Source organism: Mustela putorius, unplaced genomic scaffold, assembly GCF_011764305.1.
Source record: "Mustela putorius furo isolate JIRA1106 unplaced genomic scaffold, ASM1176430v1.1 tig00000450_pilon_pilon_pilon, whole genome shotgun sequence".
In the NCBI taxonomy this organism is placed as follows: Eukaryota; Metazoa; Chordata; class Mammalia; order Carnivora; family Mustelidae; genus Mustela; species Mustela putorius.
In genome coordinates this window covers 75544-97659 of record NW_025421385.1, presented here as the reverse complement: position 1 = coordinate 97659, position 22116 = coordinate 75544, and the positions used below count along the sequence as shown (strand labels likewise).

Sequence of the window (22116 nt, the reverse complement as noted above, 5' to 3'; positions counted from 1 at the left end):
AGCTCACTGACATCTTGGTGTTTGTGCAGGACTATTCTGAAAATTGTAAGTGACAGGAAAAGCAGCACAGATGGGCCAGCAGTGTCCCCACCTTCGAGGCCCCTCCTGTGGTTCTCAAGAATCAATTCTAATCGTTAATGAAAACTGCTAATATCAGAGAGTCAAGAACATAAACACAATCAGAATCCAGTTGTAGCTTTTGAAATAATTAAAAATAAATACTAAGAGAGGAAAATAAAATGAAATAGGGATTCTTAACAAGTCTCTTACAACTGTTAATATTTCAAAGGCAGCCTTAAATTCAAATATTTGGTCAGGCCTTATATTATAGCACGTTTCAACATTTGGTATAGGAAATAGAGTCATTCTAATTATGGACCTTCCTTTTATCGCCAGGACGGGTAGGTCTGTCTTGGACTTCTCTGATTTCTGCTCTGAGAAAAAGAGGACAAGGGAAAACACGGTGACCCCTTGCCAGTGGTAAGTGAAAACAGCACAGGCCATATCCTGTTGAGTCAAAGGCTCTGAGAAAAGCAAGTCTTCGCTTGGGAGACAAACCCGAAGAGACTCTGAGTCACAGAGAGCACTGTGTTGCTGGGGGAGGGGCGAGGGGTGGGCATTACCCAGGCACTTGCAGGGATGAGGCCTGTGAGCTGTGTGTGGGTGATGAATATGTTGACGGACTAGAATTTAAATTAAAAAGAAAGAAGCAAGCCTTCTCTTGCACTTTCTTGGGGTGGAGCAGAACTCTGCAGGAAGCAGGCCGTCTGCTCTTTGGACTCAGAACGTCCGTAACCGAGATGAAGCCTCAGGATTTTCGGCGTTGGCAACTATACAAAATCCTCAGCGAGAATCTCAGCGGCATTTAGAGACTCGAGCCCCTCACAACATCAAGGTTCGTTTGAAAGGAATTTACCAACGCACAAGAAGTAAGAGGACTTGCTGGTAGAAAACACAGAAAACCCGGAGAAAGAGAGACCAGTAGAATCAAATGAATACTGAGTCTTAATGTCATCTCTGCTGCCCGTCCGTTGCCTGGGAAACCCCATAAATTTCTCTGCTTCCAAACAAAGTCTGTGTTTTGATGTTTGTCTCTCCAGACTACAACCCTCCCCCCCTTTCTGCCCTCACCTCAGTACCCCCATCCCATATACACACTCAGGATCTCCAGCACAGATTACCACCTACCAACTTTTTGGGTTAGCCCCTCTTCTGTAGATTACCACCAGTTTGCTGGGTTTATCACCAGCCCTTTCCGCTTCGGTATGAGGGTGATCTGAGATTTAGAGCACCAACAAGGCATCCCTCCTTCCAGGTATGAAAGAGGATTTACAGCTGGGCTCAGGGCCCCTTCAAAACCTCAGCACAGTCTGTGTCCTGGCAGAGGGTGGGCCTCGGACCCGCTAGGCGACCCACCGGAGCGTCTGCCGGGGATGGCTAGCCTGGGCAAGCCGACACTGCCATCTGGTGGCCCCTGGGAGAGTGGTCGCTGCTGCAGAATGTGATGGCACCTCTTCCTGGACCACAGCTAACTGCTCTTCCAACTCCACAAGCTTCCAGCGGACTGCTGCTCTCCAGAAGAGGCACGAGTTCAGGTCTGCTGGACGACAAAGTGGTATGGGCGCACACCGTAGATCACCTGTGCTTCCTTAGTCAGCCCCGTGAACGTCAATCCACACCCCACATTGTGTTTTGAACATTTATTTCAGTGAAAGAGAGAGAGAGAGCAAGCAGGCAGGAGGTAAGGGCGGAGAGAGAGAGAGAGAGAGAAAGACTCAAGCAGACTCCCCACTCAGTGCAGAGCCTGATGTGGGGCTCCATCCCAGGACCCTGAGATCAGACCTGAGCCGAAACCAGGAGTCAGATGCTTAGCAAGCTGCGCCACCCCAGGCGCCCACTCCCTCTCCCCATGTTGTGTTTTTGAATGGAGATTTTCCCATTATAGAAAAATTACTTTTCAAGGATGACTCCAGGCTCCAAGAAGTCACTCGGACCCAAGAGCCACCTGGACACTAATCTTGTGCTACATGGTGGAGCCCAGCACCTGCTTGTGACTCACCTTCAGGACAGAGACGAGTGATCACGGCCCAGGCAGGCAGGGCCTCCCTTCGTTGGACATACCCAGACGCACCACCTCCGAAATGCACACACGTGCTGTGAGCCCTCCCCTGTCCCCGACAGAAAACAAGACCCAGGATGTTCATAGACAAAGCCCCGTGATCCTGCAGGTGGGACTTCCCCTGTCCTCTGTCCTGGAGGAAAATGAGCTGCCTCGCAGAATGCAGGCATGAGGTTCCTGCACCTCCGACTCACCCGGCCCTCAGGCTCCTGCAGCAGCCCAGATCATGCGTGAAACGAGCTGCCACCTCCTTGGTAGAAGCGACAGCATGGGAAGGTAACGGATCTCCTTCCCACGTCCAGGTGTGGCCAGATGCTGGGAACCCTGGAGGGGGCCTGGCAGGTGTGGGAGGGGAAGCAGCAGCCGTCGTGCTCTGGTGCCCACCCGGAGGGGGCATGGGGAGTGCCTCGGCTCGCAGTGCCTTCAGCTCCTGCCTGACTCACTCTAGCTTTCCCTTGTCCCCGTCCTGTCCCTGAGGTGGGCTATCTGGAGGTAGTGAGGGTGACCCAAGTGTGCTCATGGCCCTGACTCGCCAGTTCCAGTGTTCCTGCATCCTCCACGTCACACCTGCCCTCCCTCTCCAACAGCCTGCACTGTGGGTTTTAGGCTCCAGCACCACACACAGACCAGGTCCAGCTCCTCTTAAGCACACCAGGTCAAACCCCATCATAAATCCCTTGCTGGGTGTCTCCTACAAGTTGTTTCTCTGATTGAACATCTGAAGAGTTAAGGGAGTTTTTAAAATTGTGTATACTTCATCTGGGTATTGGATTTAAAATATTTTTAGGGCCCAGCTCAGAGACTAGGATAATATATCTGAGGTGCACCCAGGAATTAGTTTTTAACCAGTTTTCTTCCAATACAAGAGACTCTGCCAGTCGTAATCTGGAAGTCAGAGGTGAAGGAATGCAGACCTCAAGTCAGAGAGCAAGCTAGCAAATGCTGTTGGCCATGAAGGGCACTTCTAGGTGTTAGGTACAGGAAGGCAGGGGAAGAAACTGTCAGGGTAACAGCCAAGACATTTTGGTAATAAGGACACTGTCATACTAACTGGTCCATATTCCTCTTAAGTAGCTTGAGTTGGTCCCATAGCCTGTTTTTTCTTTCTGCAATGGCAGCAGTAAACGTGGTTGTGTATGAACCCTGGAGGCCCGAGCAGCACCGGCCAGTCCCAGGTCCAGCTGGGCTGGCACAACCCCACTGGGGAGTTCCACTGAGCAGGCTTCAAAGAAGTGTTTCTACCCTTTCTGATCACTAGAGAACAAACATACACACACATTTCAATTCCATGTGTGTAAATTAAGTCACAGTCAACACTGAGTAAGCACTAGTTTCCTACAGTTTCTAATAGCATCATATTCTCAATCCCTTTCATTCTGTGCAGTAGGCAGAAACGCAAGTCTGACCTATGAAGGGAAGTCAACATAACAGCAGCTTTTCACCAAAAACCAAAGGCTAACTAGAAATCTAAACTCTCATCTACCGAAGTGCTAAGGGGCTGCCTTTTTCAGGAGAGGAACTGTGGTTAAATGGTTTATAAAAGCCACCCAAATAATTCGAGTTAGCTCTGAAAGGACCCACATGCCACCATGTCCTCAACGCAAGGCTGTACTGACTCCAGCCTACTGCAAACACAGGCCTTCAAATGAGACTGCACCCAAGGTCTAGAGAAAGACTAGGTCCCAAGAATTCGTACCTGAAGCTGAGAAAAAGACATGAAATTTGTAAAACTTCCCTAGCAATCTTTGGAGGTGGGGACCTTATAGAAAATTCTAGACACACAAATTTATATTTTTTAAATAGTGGAGAACTGAATCCCCAAATCGATGGAAATTCCTTTGAAACAAAAAGCATACCTAGTTTGTAAAATTGTAAGGACTAGTTTTAGGTGAACCTGCCCAGATCGCAGGGCGCCCAGATATCTAGCCAAGTATTACTTTCAGGTGTCTGTGGGCACTTCTGAGTGAGATCAGCATTAGAATTGGTGCACGGAGTAAAGCAGGTGCCCCGCCCAGTGTGGGCATCATCTGATCTGCCCGGGGCATGAACAGAAAAGGTACAAGGGAAAATGGGCTCTCAGCCCAACTGCTGAGCTGGGACAGGGCCTTCCTCACACATCACCTCTCCTGGGTCATCAGCTTTCAGGTGACACATCAATGGACTTCTCACCAAATTTTAAAATACGTATCTCTTAGAGTTTTGATAATTTTAGTTAACAGGAGACCAACAAGAAAACCCTGCTGTCGTTAATACACCACAAAACCAATCACAACCCCTAGGTCAGACCGTACCATTTGACTTGCTCAACACCAAGAAAATGGCTCCCATTTTATGTAGTGGAGATGAAATTTATTTAATTGTCCTAAACGGATACTACTTTAGCTCTACCAAAGTTTAGGTCTCGAATTTTTATTTATTTTTTTTAGCAAGCTCCACATCCAGCATGGGGCCCAAAGCAGGGCTTGATCTCACGATCCTGAGATCGAGACCTGAGCTGAGATCAAGAGTCCGACACTTAACCGACTAGGTCACCCAGGTGCCCTCGGATTTGATATTCTTACAGTGTTTACAAAAATTCTTCCTGCTGATGTCTGGCTAAAGCTGATTTGAAGGGCTCTTTGCTTTGGTCATTTTCTTCTGTTCTGGTTGATTGGAGTTTTCCTCCCACACAGCCATTTCAGACTGCTTAGCCACTCCACGGATCGGAAATTTTAAGACATTCCATTCACATTCATTAATAAAACCGAGATGGCTTTGAAGTCGCTTTAAGGTAAGCTGGGTGGACTAAATTCCAAAAACCCTCTTTGTCACAAGGGCTTGTCATTATGCAGTGAGCAGCCGACTGAGAGAGTCATCTTTTCCAGAAAAATTTCTTGCTCATAAATAGAAAAAAAGGGGCTCCTGAGTGGCTCAGTTGGTTAAGCCTCTGCCTTCAACTCAGGTCATGATCTCAGGCTCCCTGCTCAGCGGGGAGTCTGCTTCTCTCTCTCTTCCCGTGCTTGTCCTCTATTTGTCTCTCTCTCAAATAAAACCTTTGGAAAAATAAATAGAAGGGAAAAACTGACAGGACCTGTTTGTTTTTTCATCTTTTAAATACAAAAACAGGGGTGCCTGGCTGGATCAGTCAGTGGAGTATGTAACTCCTGATCTTGGGGTCATGAGTTTGAGCCCCATGTTGGACGCAGAGCTTGTTAAAAAAAAAAATCTAAAAATTAAAAAAGGATTAAAATACAAAAATAGCTCTGGAAGACAGAAAAATATGAGAAGCAGAGAAAGAAAGGAAGGGGCGCCTGCGTGGCTCAGTTGACAGATGATTGCCTTCGGCTCAGGTCATGATCCCAGGGTCCTGGGATTGAGCCCCGCATCGAATTCCCTGCTCAGCGGGGAGTCTGCTTCTCTCCTTCCCCTTGCTCATGCTGTCACTCACTTGCTCTTTCAAATAAATTAAATCTTTGAAAAAGGAAATGGAATGAAAAAAGAAATTCTACTTTCTAGATCTGTCCTGCTTAGAGACCACAAGTTATAACACACTGCTTACTTCAGCCTTTATTTTTTAATAAAGCACATTAGTCCAACAGTTCCAAGATACAAAATTCACCAGTTCTGAAGTGACAAGGATAACAGCACAGAAATCAATCCTTCCTCAGGGGAACGGTCTCCTCCCGGATGCCCTCCTTGGTCACGATGCAGATTCTGAGCGCGTCCCCGGTGTACACGTCCCTCTCGGCCGCAGAAACGAAGACGTCTTTCACGAGCCGCATGGCTCTGTCCAAAGACAGTGGGACATGCTCCACGTTCTGCATGTTCTTGAAACCAACCTGGTGGGACAGGAAAGGTGGCTGAGTCATCACATGACAGTAGGAATGCCTTCAAGTATCTGAGGATTCGCAACGAACAGATCACACAAACCTGGTATGTCTGCGAGCTGAAAAGCAGTGACACCTGACACTCATTCACTAAGACAGAGCTCCTGCTCCTGAGGAGCACACACAGCCTAGAGAGGACATACGAAAGCAGAGCTGCGGGCCCCAGTGTGCTCCCAGCAAGAAGGAAAAAGAGCCAGGAGAGCTGGAGCTGCCGTAACTAGGTCGCCTGATGGGAAAGGCTTTGGCAGAAGATACTTGGGTGCAGGAGTGGGAAGGGTGAGCCACAGTCAGAGGGGAGTGACACTGCGGACCCAAGGCCTGGTGACGGGGCAGGCACACCACACCGGAGGTGCGGGTGTAAAGAAGAGTGGCAGGAGACGCAGCAGAGAAGCAGCACACACCAGTGGCTACACATCTGTGATACACTTCAGAAGCACAAGGAAGGAAGCCTGGAGGCAAAAGGATGCTGGGAAACGCAGGCCTCAATTTAGCAACAGTAACAGAAAAGGGGTAAATAAAAAAATGTACTTGGAAGTCAGAATACAAAATTAGGTGACAGAGAAATGGTGAATATGGGGAGAAAGATATATATTTTTTAATCTTTAAAAAAATTAACATATAATTTAGGATTTGTCCCAGGGGTACAGGTCTGTGAATCATCAGGCGAACACAGCTCCAGCACTCACCATAGCAGGTACCCTCCCCAGTGACCCTCACCCAGCCTCCCCACCGCTACCCCCAACTCCCTCCGGCAGCCCTCAGTTTGTTTCCGGAGATCAAGAGTCTTATGGATTGTCTCCCTCTTGATCCCACCTTGTTTCATTTCTTCCTTTCCTACCCCCCAAAACCCCCCACCTGCCTCTCAAATTCCTCAGATCAGAGAAATCCTATGATAGTTGTCTTTCTCTGATTGACTTATTTCACTCAGCATAATACTCTCTAGTTCCATCCACGTCGTCCCAAATGGCAAAATTTCATTTCTTTTGATGGCTGCATAGTATTCCATTGTGTATATGGACCACATCTTCTTTACCCATTCATCTGCTGATGGACATCTGGGCTCCTTCTGTAGTTTAGCTATCATGGACACTGCTGCTATAAACATTCGGGTGCACGTGTCCCTTTGTATCACTACATTTGTATCTTTAGGGTAAATACCCAGTAGCGCGATTCCTGTGTTGGAAGGGTAGATCTATTTTCAACTTTTTGAGGAACCGCCATGCTGTTTTCCAGAGTGGCTGCCCGAGCCTGCATTCCCACCAACGGTGTAGGAGGGCTCCCAGGAGAAAGGTTATTTTCAAGATCTTCAGGGAAAGGTGCCAGAGAACTGAAAACATGGAGCAACCACTAACCACTGTAGACACCAGAGCCTGGACTTCATAGAACACAGAAGATGCTACCGCCGTGGGGCAGAAAGAGGCCACAAGATAGCCAGCCAAACAGAGACAGGAAGACTGGGGTAGGGAAAATCAGCCAAACATATTCAGCAGGGACACACAAGAAAGCCCTGATGTCTCCATTCTCCTCCGCTGGCAAAGAGGAGAACGCAGAGGAAAGCACTTTGTGTCAACGTCACATGCAACATGGATGCAGTCTCTTACCTGGTTGTCAAGCAGGGGCTGGAGCATGGCACTGGCTGAGCCTCCAGCCTTGAACGAGTCTCTCTGGTAGGACCCTACGGGGTCAAAGCTATACACGGCTCCCTTCCCTGAAAGAATAAAACAATCTCTATAGGGGTCCATCCTGACCACAATCCCAGATCACAGCAAGAATAACCCTAGTCGAAGTGGGACTATGCACGTGACTAAAATTCCAGCCAAATTCGGTAAGAAGTACATCCGCTGTGATAGCCAGGGCTCCGCTCCCCTCTTCCCAGAATGTGGTCAGAGGCACGCCTGCCCGTTCCTGCTTCCTGATGGTGTTTTTGCCCCTGGAGCTCCCTGCTGTCATCAGGGGGACATCGTGGATCGCCCAGTGGCTCCCAGTACATTTGTGGTCTCGCAGGCACACTGGTGAGTCACAGCTCCTGCTCTGAGTTCTGCACCAAGCTCCTCAACAGTCCTAACAAATGAACTAGTGCACTTCCAGCACCGACTTGCGTTAAAATTCTTCTGCTGAATGTGAACAATCACAAAGAAGATTCACTGTGTGTTTTTACTTTTTATTTATTTTTAAAGTATTTATTTGACAGAGAGAGAGAGAGAGAGAGAGAGCGAGCGCACAAGCAGGGGGAGTGGCAGGCAGAGGGAGAGGGAGAAGCACCTTCCCGCTGAACAGGGATCCCAGGCTTGATCCCAGGACCCTGGGATCATGACCTGAGCTGAAGGAATCCGCTTAATCGACTGAGCCACCCAGATACCCCTCACTGTGTTTTTAAACTAAGCAGTAGCACACTCTTTAGCATCAACACTATAAAAAAACCTGATTCTAATAAAGGAAAAATTTCAGAAAAACACAAACACCACAGGCAAAAGTTTCTGCCTAAAACGTCATCACTCTGCTCTGTACTACTGGAGTTGATCAGTATTGCAAAAACAAAAACCAAAACAGAACAAAACAAAACAAAACTACCAAACCAGAATCTGGATGTACACATTTCTTTCTTCTTTTTTTTGGATATTTTATTCGGTGGAGAAAGAGAAGAGAACGTACGCACAGGAGCAGGGGCGAGGGGCAGAGGGAGAAGCAGACTCCCTGCTGAGCAGGGAGCCGCTGCGGATCATGACCTGGACCGAAGGCGGCAACTTCACTGACTGAGCCACCCAGGCACCCCTGAATGCACCCACTCTTAACAGCAGTTACAGAGTGCTACAAGGGGCGGAAAAATGGGCCTCTCGGGCTCTCCTGAAGGGTGCATAAATTGCTATGACTTTTGAAACAGCAATCTGGCAGTAGTACCCATTTAAATGGAAAGGTACACACCCTATGGCCCAGTAACAATCCCACTGTAGATCAGATCTACCTACAGGAAGGCGTATTTTCACCAGCACCACCCGGAACGCAGAGGGAGACAGGACTGCCCCACGGCCCACAACCACCAGACGATGTGCAATGAAGAGCCCTATAATACCTGTAGCACAGTCCTGTTGTTTAGAAGCGTAGGGAAAACACATACGTATTTGTACAAGCACACAAAAAGCATGGTGAGATAACCTGCAAACTGTAGTTGGTGCTCTCTGTGGGACTAGAGGCAAGAAAGGAAGGGAATCGTCTGGTAGGCTTCGGTACTGAGTCTGTTACTGAGCACACGTGCCACTGTAATTTTTTTTAGAACAACTGTGTTTTGGGTGTGAGACATCATGGGTCATTTACGAGGTAGGCCTTAAAAATGACACCTGTGGTCTAGAAAACACATCACACCAGAACTTAAACACCTGGGAAACGGGAGACGAGGACAGCTGTCTTCCCCCCACGGGCCTCTGCTGCGCTCAGCGGTGTGCGCTTTCTCGGAGGCAGAATTACTTACACCTCTCGGCTGAGAAGGCAGCGTCCGAGGTGCTGAGGTCGCCCAGAAGAACCCGGGGAGTGTTTCTGCTGGGAGCAAGTGTGGGACAAGACGGACATCCCAGTGGCCAGTTCACTAACTTCAGCACACGAAAAAGGGACAGCAAGTACAAAGCCAAAGAGTCACTCTATCTCTCAGCAGGCCAAGAGGCCACAAGTGAAACGAGCCCAGGTTTTAACCAAAGGCAGAACCAATCTCAGAAAGAGCTACACACAACACACTGAAGGAAAAGAGGGTGGGGTAAGTTGAAGACCAGAGCTTTGAAGACCTTCCCCCGACTTAACAAAGGCAAGAGACACATGTGTAACATCAGAGCAGAATGGCATGAGTCTTGACTATAGATAGGGTGCTTTTTCCTCACCATAATGCCCAATATTAAAAAAGCACAACAGCTTCAATGTAAAAAATAAAGTCAAAACAAGACCTAGAAAGAAATAAACATAAACCCCAAAAGGGCGAGTCCTAACAAGGTAGGACACTCAATGTCATTAAAAAAAAAAAAAAAAAAAAAAAAGGACCATTAGCCTGGACCATATGCAATTCAGAAAATTCTGCTTCTGCCATAGCTAGACACCCCCCAAAATTAAGAGACAAAACACTCCTGGGAGCGGCGCCTGGGTGGCTCAGTGGGTTAAGCCTCTGCCTTCAGCCCAAGTCATGATCTCAGGGTCCTGGGATCAAGTCCCGCGTCGGACTCTCTGCTCAGCGGGGAGCCTGCTTCCCTCTCTCTCTCTGCCTGCCTCTCTGCCTCCTTGTGATCTCTCTCTATCAAATAAATAAATAGAATCTTAAAAAAACAAAAACCAAAAACTCCTGGGAGGCATCCACTGCATACATTACAGAGCTAAAACCCCTCCTAGGTATTCACGCCCCAGCTACAAAGGCCTTTCTGAAGAGCAAACCAGGGATGGCATCAACATGACAAAAGTATGTCTTCTCTGACCCAGCAACTGAACGTCCGGGAATCTTTCCAGGGAGGTGTAAGTAGTTAAGAAGTTTACAAAACTGTAAGTACAAGAATGTTCATTACATTGTTTCCATTACGGAAACTGCAAACAACTGAAATGACCTTCAGAGGACTGCTAGGTGAATGCCGGTGGAGCTACAACCTATGTAAGTCAGTCAGCGATTCATTACGGATCTTTACTCACTGGCATGAAACTGTCTCCGTGACAACACATCCCATGTACAGACGCATGCACTACACACTCTACTTACACAGCGCACAAGCACACACGACCGCCAAGATATCTGGAAGCATGCTCACCAGAAGTTTAATAGAACTCCTCTCAAAGTAGAAGCTTGGCGTGATTACTACTCTCATTCCTGTATCTTCTCATACTATTCAAAACTTCTACAGTACTACTGTTTTTGTTTCAGAAAAACTAAAGCCATTTTTAACTGGGCCACGGGCGGGGGGGTGATTGTATGTATGTATGTATGTATGTATTTATTTATTTGACAGAGAGAGATCACAAGCAGGCAGAGAGGCAGGCAGAGAGAGAGAAGGAAGCAGGCTCCCCACTGAGCGGAGCGCACCTGAGCCAAAGGCAGAGGCTTTAACCCACTGAGCCACCCAGGCGCCCCCCGGGGGGGGGGGTTGATTTTTAAAGCATGACTGTAAGTAGAGACGTAACAGCGCAGAGGTCAGAGCGGACGGCTACTGAACTGGCTATCCCGAAAGGCAGTTGTTGGATCTAGTGCCCTAAGGACAACCACTGATCTCACTGTCCTAAGTTCAGCCGTTGACCCCAGTGTCCTGAAGGACAGACATTGACCCACCTACCCTAAAAGTCTCAATTACGAGCACTGCTCTCCTAGTCACATAAAATCCTCTAAAAAATAAGAATAAACATAAAGGATAATCAGGGCAGACCAGAGAAGATTTAAAAAGAGTTGGAGGGGAGCCTGGGTGGCTCAGTCCTTAAGCATCTGTCTTTGGCTCAGGTCATGATCCCAGAGTCCTGGGATCAAGCCCCGTATCAGGCTCCCTACTCAGCCAAAGGCCTGTTTCTCTCTCTCTTGCTATCTCTCTGTCAAAGAAATAAATAAAATCTTAAAAAAAAAAAAAAAAAAAAAAAAAAAGACAGTTGGAAATGCCTGAGAATACCACCAAAACATCAAAGAACAGAGCTTTGAACTCAAAACAGATTCAAACCCAAACCTTGGCTGGGCCTTTGCCCTTCAGTAGATGTGAGCATTCCTGAACTGGTGTGTGTCTTTCAGTAAAACTCAAAGGATATTGTCTAGTGTTCTCAAATTCAATGGCAGCTATTATTAATGTTGCTAAAACCTGACTTTGACATTCAAGTCAGACATACTTTAAGTGAAAAAAAGTGTTCAGCATGTTGGGTTTGGCAAGATGACCTGAGGCTAGACTACATCCATGCCTTGCATTGCCTCTCAGTTTGCAATAAGGTTGAAAGCCTCAAAATACACTGTGTCAACCTAATTTGTCTACATCTAAACCGCGGTAGATAACAGGACTAGAATGCTCCCGGAGGCCACGTTTGGGGGCAGCTATTAAGACAGAAAGAAAACAAAGGAAAAGCCCCCGGAACAGAAGGGGCAGGAGTAAAAAGTGGATACAGGACAGGAGAAGAACCCAACTCCTTGCCATCCAGAAATTTTCCCTCTCAGGAGATACACTTTAATATATTGTTATCAGCCGGGCATTTCTAAAACTTTTTTTCAGTGGACTACTGTAAATGGTGGCACAGATCTGTCCTGAGAGATAGTGTCTGGTTTTTGGAAGCGAACAAAAGTCAATCCAAATGAGATCCAGTGAAAACCACCAGGGTCCCTGCTCTGTAATACAGCTTTGTATCAAAAAACAGGATGGGCATGTCAAGTAACAGAGACTGATTTTCTTAGGCCCTCCAGATAGTCCTGAATACATTCAGGATACAGTGTTGGAAATGCATACATTTCTTTTAAGGCAGTGCTTTTTAAAAACTTAAAAGTCAAATATTTTTGGAATGTACAATGATAATTAGATCAAGCTTCTTCAAGTCTGTTTTCTCTCCATAAGATTCAAATGCTAATGATCTACTACTTAACTCATGTGAGATCTTCAGAAAATACTAGTCATTATCAGGGCTTCCGGATACAATCTGCTGATCACCTCTTTACTTTCCTTTTACCTTCAGTTCCTTATTGCTTTAATTAAGAAAAATGAAACTGTTGGGCAAGATGGTCTTTATGGTTCTTTTCGACTCTACATGGAAACACACGTTATCTAAAAAATGCCACCCCCACTCCATTTTCCAGAATGAAAGAATTCTACCTTCTTCATCCAGTCCCCCGATGATGTTGTACACGTAGTAGGGAAAGAAACGTCTTGAATAGAGGATTGTGGACAGCATGGCAGCAATCGCCCCGGTCGTCATGGTTTTGTTATTAGAATGCTTGTACATCTGCAAGTATTAACGAAAGTAACAGGCATGGAGAGGCAGGTTGTACTACAGACTTGAACGAGGAACAATCAAGTTAAAGGGTGAACGCCGACCTGGTGAAAGAGTGCCCATCTCTTCCGTGATCACACAGCAATACTAGCATACTATCTGGGAGGGCTATAAAAGTTTTTAAGGGAAAGAACTTTAAATCTGCCCTCAGCTATTTTCCATGCCACCTTTATCTCAGGAACTGCTCATTCAAGAGCAAATGCACACACGAGGCTTACGTGGGGTGACCTGGGAGGAAGACTAAAGTCCAGCTCTCCTCTACCTCTGCCGGCGTCGGCAAACTAGACCGTTGGACCAAATGCAGCCCACCGACTGCTTCTGCAAAAACAGCTTTATTAGAACAGTCTCGTTCATTCAGATCTACCTCTGCCTGCACACTGCAACAGCAGAGTCAATGGCCCATAGAGCTGAAAATAATTACTCTCTGGCCCTTTACAGGTCAAGTTTGCTGACCCTTGATCAGACCCAGATACAAGCCCTTCTCTTTGCAGAGCAGATACCTGTGACAACAGAAGGTGTGAGGGCAGGACCCTTACTCTGGGAAGTGCTCTTGCTCCTTAAAGCATCTACAGTGGAGAATACAAGTATCCAAAGCAAACCTTATTGTGATTTTGAATCCCAGATTTACTGCAGTCTTGGGGAACCCTAAATTATCCAACAGAGAAATTCTACAAAAATTACAAACATAAAATAAACTTAAGTTCACAAATTTATGAGCCACAGAACAAGCATCTCTAAAGATTCACTTAAGAATACAGGCCAAAATAATCAGTCAAAATACCAGAAAAAAAAAAAATTGGGAAAAATAATCTTTGTTTCAAAAGCAAGCATCAACACTTTAATCACCACACCATTTGTGTGATAATACATGAAAGAAATTTCAAGGATTGTGTAATTGTGTTGAATTCACTGTTCCTTGTTTACTTTATTAACACAACACTACCCTGCTAGTCATGTACTTCTGTACTTTAAGTTTCACTTACAAAGTATGTACCAGGACGCATATAAACATGTCCATAAATGTACAGGGAAGCGTTCAATGTAAAGATTTCAAATACTACTAATAAATGGTTAACTATTGAATGTAATCATGTCTACACTCCAACGAGCGATTTCAAAATGATTCAGAAACAGGTTACATTTATTACAAACTCCAGTACCTATGACATCATTCGTAAGTGCATATGATCTCGTGTTACTCAAAACCAGGCAAAGACAGAACGTGCCCGCCTCTGCTAACTTCTTCACGTATCAGGTGTCCTTACCACCACCTAACAGTTGGGACGCGCACCCGACAGAAGTGAACCCTACTCCACCCTTGTATTTTTGCCAGTGAAGAGTATGTATTTACTAGTTACTCTCACAGATAAAACCCGTTTTACTTATCTTCAGAGAAAAAGAGAGCATGTCCGTGCACACAGGCCGGAGGGAGGGAGTGGCGCAGGGAGAGGGAGAAACTTAAGCAGACGCTGTTCTGAGGGCAAAGCCTGACGTGGCGCTCTACCTCACTACTCCTAGATCATGACCTGAGCTGAAACCAAGAGTCAGACACTTAACCAACTGCATTACCCAGGTGCCCCTAAAATCCCATTTTAATACAGGCTACACTACTCCTAGCCTACTCTCCTTGAAATGATTGGAAGTTACATACTGCTGAACATACAAAGGGCTTAATAAAAATCCAGGCGCCCACGTCTGGTGGCTCAGAGGGTTAGGCCTCTGCCTTCGTCTCAGGTCATGGTCTCAGGGTCCTGGGATCGAGCCCCACATCCCGCTCTCTGCTCAGCAGGGAACCTGCTTCCCCCTCCCCCTCTGCCTGCTTCTCTGCCTGCTTGTGATCTCTCTCCCTCTTTCAAATAAATAAATAAAATCTTTAAGAAAAAAATCGACGTGCCTCTACTTTTATTGAAAGTCAGTATTCCTTTGTTCCTCATGCCTACCCATCTCACACAAAAAACATGCAGGCAGTGACACCGTCAGCCCCTCCAGAATCTGCAGGACAGGTTAGAAAGGCTCATTCTCGCACTTCCTTCTCATACCACCCTTTCCTGCTGTTCTACTCCTACCCCTCAGGTATCAAAACTTCCCTAGCGGGCAGTCAACTGAAGCCTACCAAGGTGGCAGGTGAGGACAGCTTGGGTTGTACCTCCTCATCCAAACACTCCTGCCTCGTCTACTCCTGTTCCTGCTCTTGCATCCTGTTGACTCAGAATGCAATGCCGCAAAGAGAGAAGGCACGTCAGCTAAGGGCATTCCAAACCAAGTTCCTATGCAGAAGCTTGCCTCCTCCAGAGAACATTTGTTTTTGAAGATTATCTTCTGAAGAAACCCTTCCCAGGCTACCTTGAAAAGGGTAGAGAACCTTTATATTGCACAGAGATTTTAACAAAGGGAATATTCTGCGGTTTCACATTATGCTACTTTCATGTGGCTGTATGAACAGTATCATATCATTTTCAGAATGGGCGACATGTAGTTTCATCAGCTAACCTGGAGCTTCTCCCGCTATTCTGAACGACAGTTCTGCTGTACACTTCCAACAGTGGAAGAATTGCCATTAACTTTCCATAGCATAGACAGGTAAGGAAGGCATCTACCTTTAGTCTTGCTTCAATAATCTTTGTCAGGGTAAGACAGTCTCCATGAAAACCACTGCATCCAATGACTGTTTTGTCTGTTCTGTAAAAAGCACATTTCAAGAAACTGAGCTGGTCAGATAACAAAGTAAAACACGCCTTGGGCAATTTTAAATTTAAAACTCCTATTCCCACTACTTACCAAACGGTAATGGGACTAGTTAGCCCTTTGTTGTTGTGGGGAGGGGGGTCATCACTTTATTCCCTCCGCTACACTAATTACATGCAGATCAAAGACTTAGAAGAATTAAAGAATGAGTGGCCTACAGAAAACACAGGTGATACAATCTTGGGTTGGGAGCCACCTACTTAAATATGATACAACCCAATGTACACACAGAGAAGTTTCATAAATTTGACTACACAGCAAATCAAAAAATATTTTTTTAAAGATTTATTTGAGAGAGAGAGAGACAGAGAGCGTGCGCATGCATGCATGAGAAGGAGGAGGGTCAGAGGGAGAAGCAGACTCCCTGCCGAGCAGGGAGCCCCATGGGGGACTCGATCCCACGACTCCAGGATCATGACCTGAGCTGAAGGCAGTTGCTCAACCAACTGAGCCACCCAGGTGCCCCGCAAATTAAAATTTTTAAAAAGATTTACTTACTTACTTGAGAGAGTGAGGGAGCGAGTGAGCAAGCAGAGGGAGGGACAGAGAGAGGGAGAAAGATTCCCTGGCAGAACCCCCACTGAGCCGTAAACCTGACGCAGGGCTCCATCTCTCGACTGCGAGATCATGACCTGAGCAAAAACCAAGAGGTGGACACACAACCCACTGAGCCACCCAGGTACCCCTCAAATTAAAACTTATATAGAGAAAAATGATAAAGAGAAAAGAAACCCTACAGTAGATATGACCGAAGTCTAATTTTAACCTTAGTCTAAAAGGGCTCCTATCAATATCAAAAGTATTAACACACTGTATCATGGGATGTAATGTGCAGCATGATGACTAGAATTAATAGCACTGTACTGAAGGTTTTAAAGTTGCTGGGAACAGATCTTAAAAAATCCCCAACAAAAGAAAAAATTCTGTAATAACATACGGTGACAGGTGTTCACTGACTTGTGGTGATCACTTTGCAATACGCACCAATATGGAATCATTATGTTGTACACCAGAAACCACTGTATATGTCCATTACATCTCAATTAAAAAAAAATGGGAAAACTGGTACAGTTAAATGAGTCACATAAAAGGAAACACAAGTCACCATGAACATATGAAGACCCTTCATGTTGTTCACAAATCCAAAGCTACACAGGAGATGATTTCAATCAATTAGCCTGGTTAATAATGCCTAATGCTGGGGAGGCTGTGGAAAATGGTACTCCTAATAAATAACTGGCTAAGAGTATATATTAATTTAATTTTTTAAAAGGGTCATTTGGCATATCCAGCAAAAATTTAGGTGAACATCAGTTTTGTTCAGTAATTCCACTGCTAGAAATTTATCCTGTAAATATACTGATGTAAGTTTGCAAAGATGACTACACGCTTATTTGGGAAAGTATACGTGCTACGTTAATGGCTCTGTAAACAAAACAAACAAAAAGCAACTTAAATGCCCACCACTGTGGAACTGATTAAATTCTGGTAGAGCCAAAGAAATTCAACCAGGTCTCAAAGACTTCTGAATTTCAGTATCAATCTATACGGAAACCTGTATCAATATCATCAAGATAATTGCAGAAGTCACATGATAAACTCTTCCTTCCAGAGATTTATGAGTGATTCATACAAATCATACCTGTCCAGCCAGGGGAACTGACAGCTCTGGGGGCATCACCAGCATTTCCTGACCTATCGCTACAACCAGCCTCACTGCACCGAGTTAAAGAGCTCCAATCCTCCGTAAGGCTGCAGTGTCTTTAGTTATCAAGATGGTCAGTGAATAATACCAATAGAGTAGGACAAAATCTCGGAGCTTTAAGATGCTTCTCCCAGATATTCAGGTGCACATTAAAGGGAGGAGAGTCTGCATGCAAAGAATGAAGACTAAATGCAGACTCGCCAACAGGTGGGGAAGAAGCAAGTTTGGCTCTAAGTCAGCCCCAAAGGACCTGGGATTAGGTGTACACAGGCAGTTTCAGCTCTATGTATGGTTCAGTGCGGAAGATGGATGATAAGGATAGAGGACGTTACTAACGTGCTATCTATCTACATACCTGTAGTATTGCATAAAAAGAAAAAAGAACAGGTATTCTCCTCATAAACACACACGCTAAAGCAGAACATTACAAAGATAAGCAGAACCTTGCATGACAATGGTATTTGTAAAGTTAGGTTCTTAAATTTTATCTGTGACATTTACTACTTTCAAATTATGAAACATCTTAGAAGAAATGAGGTAGCATCCATGCACTACGAATTAGAGAAGAGAAATGTCGAAAGATGGAAGGAGAGTGGATGCAGGGGCGTCTGGGTGGCTCAGTCAGTTAACCGTCTGCCTCCAGCTCAGGTCACGATCCCAGGGTCCTGGGATGGAGGCCTGTGTTGGGCTCCCTGCTCGGCAGGGAGCCCGCTTCTCCCTCTGCCCCCTGTGCATGTTTTCTCGTGCATGCATGCGTGCGCTCTCAAAGTCTCATAGAGGGAAAAAAAGAGTACATGAAGAGGACTGGGAAGATGAAGACAACCATCAGTTGTTCTTTAGGATAGGGTGTAGGCTGGGCCTGGCCCAGGAAGGGAGACAGAACCCTCTTCTTTACCTACTCATAACACAGGGCCCGATCCAAAGGACTTGAACCCCATCAATCCATTCCTATTACAATTCAGGGTTAACAGGCTCTTGTGGACTAACTTAGGAATTAACCACCATTTGTAACTGTTTCCAAAAATGTGAACTACAAACCAACGCCCATCAGTGCATATTTCATTTTCATGGTTTAGAAAAAATATAGCTAGCCCATTAAGACTGTGGCTCACAGACATAGCTGCTTAGATTCTGGGTAAATGTTCTGGTTAAAAAAAAAAGTGGGAGATTAAAAAAACATGCAATGGGTTAACACATAAAAGAATGCAAAGCTATGTGATAACGAAACTATACAAAATGTTAACAATAAGAGCCACGTGACAGCACACAGGTGTTCACTATAAAACTCTTTCACCTTTGTTGTATATTTGAAAATTTTTATGATAAAATGTTAAGGTAAGAATATTTCCTGCAAAAAAAAAAGAAAGAAAAGAGTATTTCCTGCCAGTACAACAAATACCATGAAGACTACACATTGAATTATTAAGAAATACCAATTCAGAAAGCGATTTTCTAACAAAAATGCAAACTAAGCTCTAAATACGCAATCTAAAATCTCATGAAATAAACTGTTTAGAAGTGGGATCTCTTACAGCAGTACACCACCACAAGGCATTGGGAAATGCATCCCTAGAAATATTTACTTACAATTTGTAACACTTGGGGCTATCCCGGGTGTGAATCGAATACCCTTCACTCAATCGAGTGTCAGAAGCAACAATCGAAAAATCTTCTCCAGCGATTGCCAATACAGTTCTGCGGGGGGGGGGGGGGGCACAAAAATTAATGAATATTTGTGGGTGATTAATAGCACCTCTCTCTAGAGGACAGTTACCTGTAGCATATATTGGAATAAAACCCATGGGATTTGAGCAAGAGCAGAACTCAGATGAAAGATGAAACATCAGAGGGAAAAGACCCCTTCCTATGAGTCATCTGGGAAAGAAAAATTTAAGTACTCCCTGAAAAACACACGCCTAAATCAGAGCAGAAGTCACGTAACAGAAGGTAACAGAAAAACCACTGGCTTCTCATAACATCATCAATACATAACGACATCAGAAACATTAAATACTGACCTTGTGCAAGATACTGATATCACAAAACTGGACCCTAGTCCTGCCCAGGGGATGAGGGACAGACAGTGGTACCAACACCAAAGCCCTCTGAGCTGAGAGGAGGCTCAGTGGTTTCATTCCTTCACATCCAAGCTCTTAGTAAACAGCATGTCGGAAATGAATGAGCAAATCCCGAACCTTTCCTCTTACTGTGTACGATCTTTGCTAACAGTTTACGGAAAAGGCCTGAAGGACGAATTCCAAAGAAGTTTATCCAGGTCTCATTCCGGATCTCTCCGGACTGTGGGTCCGCTGCTCAACATCCTCATGCACACATCAGAGACCCTACAGTAACTACCTATCAGGACCGTGCAAGAGTTAAAGGACTTAAGGACTGTAAAGCCCTTTCACTCTGGCCTGGACCGTAACGGGTCCTCCCGTGTTAGCTGTGATCGCTGTGGCATAGGCGGGAGGAAGGAGCGTGTGATCCCGGGGATCCTGAGCTCCGGAGATACTGGAGACCCCGCCTTGCCACTTCCTGGCTCTGTGCCGCCGCCCCGTGGTCCAAGTTCCCGCGGGCAGTAGCAGCTCCCGAGTAACAGGACGACTGCCCGGGCGAACGACAGGGATCACAGCACCCAGCACAATGCTTCACAGACGACCAGCCTTCAGGACACGGTCCGTTCCCTTCACTGAGGCCGACGCGCCCTGAAGCTCTAAGTACCAAAGGGCGGCATTCCGGGTCCCGCGGACAAAGAATAAAGGGACCCGGGAGGATCCAGCAACTCCACACACGTCATTCAGGCGCTCCTTTCGCTGTGAGCTCGGGGAAGCACCTAGGGCTTACGGGCAGGGCGCGCGGGTGACTCCGCAGCACCCTCACGTTCCGCTGCAGGGCTGAGTGGTCTTACAGGGCCCCTGGGCCAGGAGCGCCGCGCGAGCCGCGCCGGAAGCGCTGCCCCAGGAAGATGGATGCAGCAGCGCGGCCGCAGTGCGACCCGGAGGAAGCGGGGACACGGGAAACGCCAACTGGGCAATTTCTGGAAGCACCGACCGTGCCAGAAGTGCCAGAGGCAGCTGGGTGGCCAAGACTCTCAACCGGGCCAAGCAGCATGTGGCGTCCGTTAGGGCCGCGAAGAAGGGACTGAGGAATGACGCGCTCGGTTTTGGTTCGGGCGACCTGGGTCACCGCGACAGCGAAAGTCGAGCGAGAAAGGTTTCAACTAAGAAGCCCCAAAGGAAAGACAAGGAATAAACAAACAAGAAGCCCAAGAGGAGGGACTCGAGAGAGGCTGGACCGGGCGGCCCCGTTCGGGAGTCGCCCGCCCACGGCGAGCGGAGCCAGGAACGCGGCCGAACCCGCTGCGCTGCGGGGACCCGGCGCGGCTACGCGGGGAGCGGCCGCGGACTGCGCTCCCCGTCCCCGCAGCGCCTCTGCCGACTGGCCCGCGCGGTGACGCGGACCGGCGGCGAGAAGCCGCAAGGCTACACGAGAGCCGCCCCGGGCCCGACCCGCCCGGACACGACGGACCCCGGGCCCGACCCGCCCGGACACGACGGACCCCGGGCCCGACCCGCCCGGACACGACGGACCCCGGGCCCGACCCGCCCGGACACGACGGACCCTGGGCCCGACCCGCCCGGACACGACGGACCCCGGGCCGTCGCCAAGAACCGGGTCCGCCCGAGCCGCGGCGGGGGAAGCTACGGACGCGCCCCGAGCGCCGCCTCCCGCCGGTCGCCCCGCGCCCCCGCAGGAAGCACCCGCGTGAAGCCGCCGGTGCAGACGGACAGCGGAGGGCGGCGGCATCGCAAGGGCCGCTCCGCTCCCGTTCCCCGGAGCGACCGGGCCCCCGGACGCAGGCACCGAGCCTTCCGTAAACGCCGAGCGAGGTTCCGCTGGCGACGCGCCCACGACCAGCGCGTCCCGACGCTGACCCATCGGCCCCCAGGAGCAGCGGCGGCCACCCCGCGGCCTCGCCGTCCGGCCGGAGCCCCGCTCAGACGCCGCGGAGAGCCTCGGGGTCCCAGCCGGGCCTCCACTGCGGTCCACGGCCTCGCTGCGGCACGAGCGACCGGCCGGCAAGGCCGCCACAGCCTGTAGAGGGACGGGGGAAAGCGAGGCTCTCGGGCCGTTACCCTCCGTTGAAAGCGTAGGGCGAGAAGCGCAGCTGCACGGGGCCCGCGGTGCTGGCGGGCTCCATCGCCGGGTCTCGGCCGGGTCCCCAGCACCCTACGGCGGTCGACAGCATCGCACGGCGGGGGCGGCTCCGACGGCTCCGGCGGCGGCTCCCGCGGCGGCGGCTGCTGTCTCACGGCGAGATGGCGCCCGGCCGGAAGTCCCGTCACTTCCGGCTCCGGCGGCTCCCGCGGTCTCACGGCGAGAGGGCGCCCGGCCGGAAGTCCCGTCACTTCCGGCTCCAGCGGCTCCCGCGGTCTCACGGCGAGAGGGCGCCTGGCCGGAAGTCGCGTCACTTCCGGCTCCGGCGGCTCCCGCGGTCTCACGGCGAGAGGGCGCCCGGCCGGAAGTCCCCTCACTTCGGGCTCTGGCGGCTCCCGCGGTCTCACGGCGAGAGGGCGCCCGGCCGGAAGTCGCGTCACTTCCGGCTCCGGCGGCTCCCGCGGTCTCACGGCGAGAGGGCGCCCGGCCGGAAGTCCCCTCACTTCGGGCTCCGGCAGCGCTCCTACCGGCCGCTGTATCTCGCGGCTGTCGTT

The 22116-nt window shown here is 48.3% G+C and overlaps 1 protein-coding gene across 1 annotated transcript; it reads right to left on the bottom strand.

Moving 5' to 3' along the window:
• Window positions 1-5650: 5650 nt before the first annotated feature.
• Window positions 5651-21761, bottom strand: PSMB1 (proteasome 20S subunit beta 1). The gene is made up of 6 exons (XM_045079958.1): window positions 21541-21761; window positions 18992-19099; window positions 15552-15633; window positions 12777-12906; window positions 7587-7693; window positions 5651-5937 (listed from the first exon to the last, which is right to left on the bottom strand). Exons 1-6 carry the CDS (start codon window positions 21651-21653, stop codon window positions 5752-5754), a joined length of 726 nt encoding a protein of 241 aa, XP_044935893.1. The 5' UTR covers window positions 21654-21761; the 3' UTR covers window positions 5651-5751.
• Window positions 21762-22116: the final 355 nt, after the last annotated feature.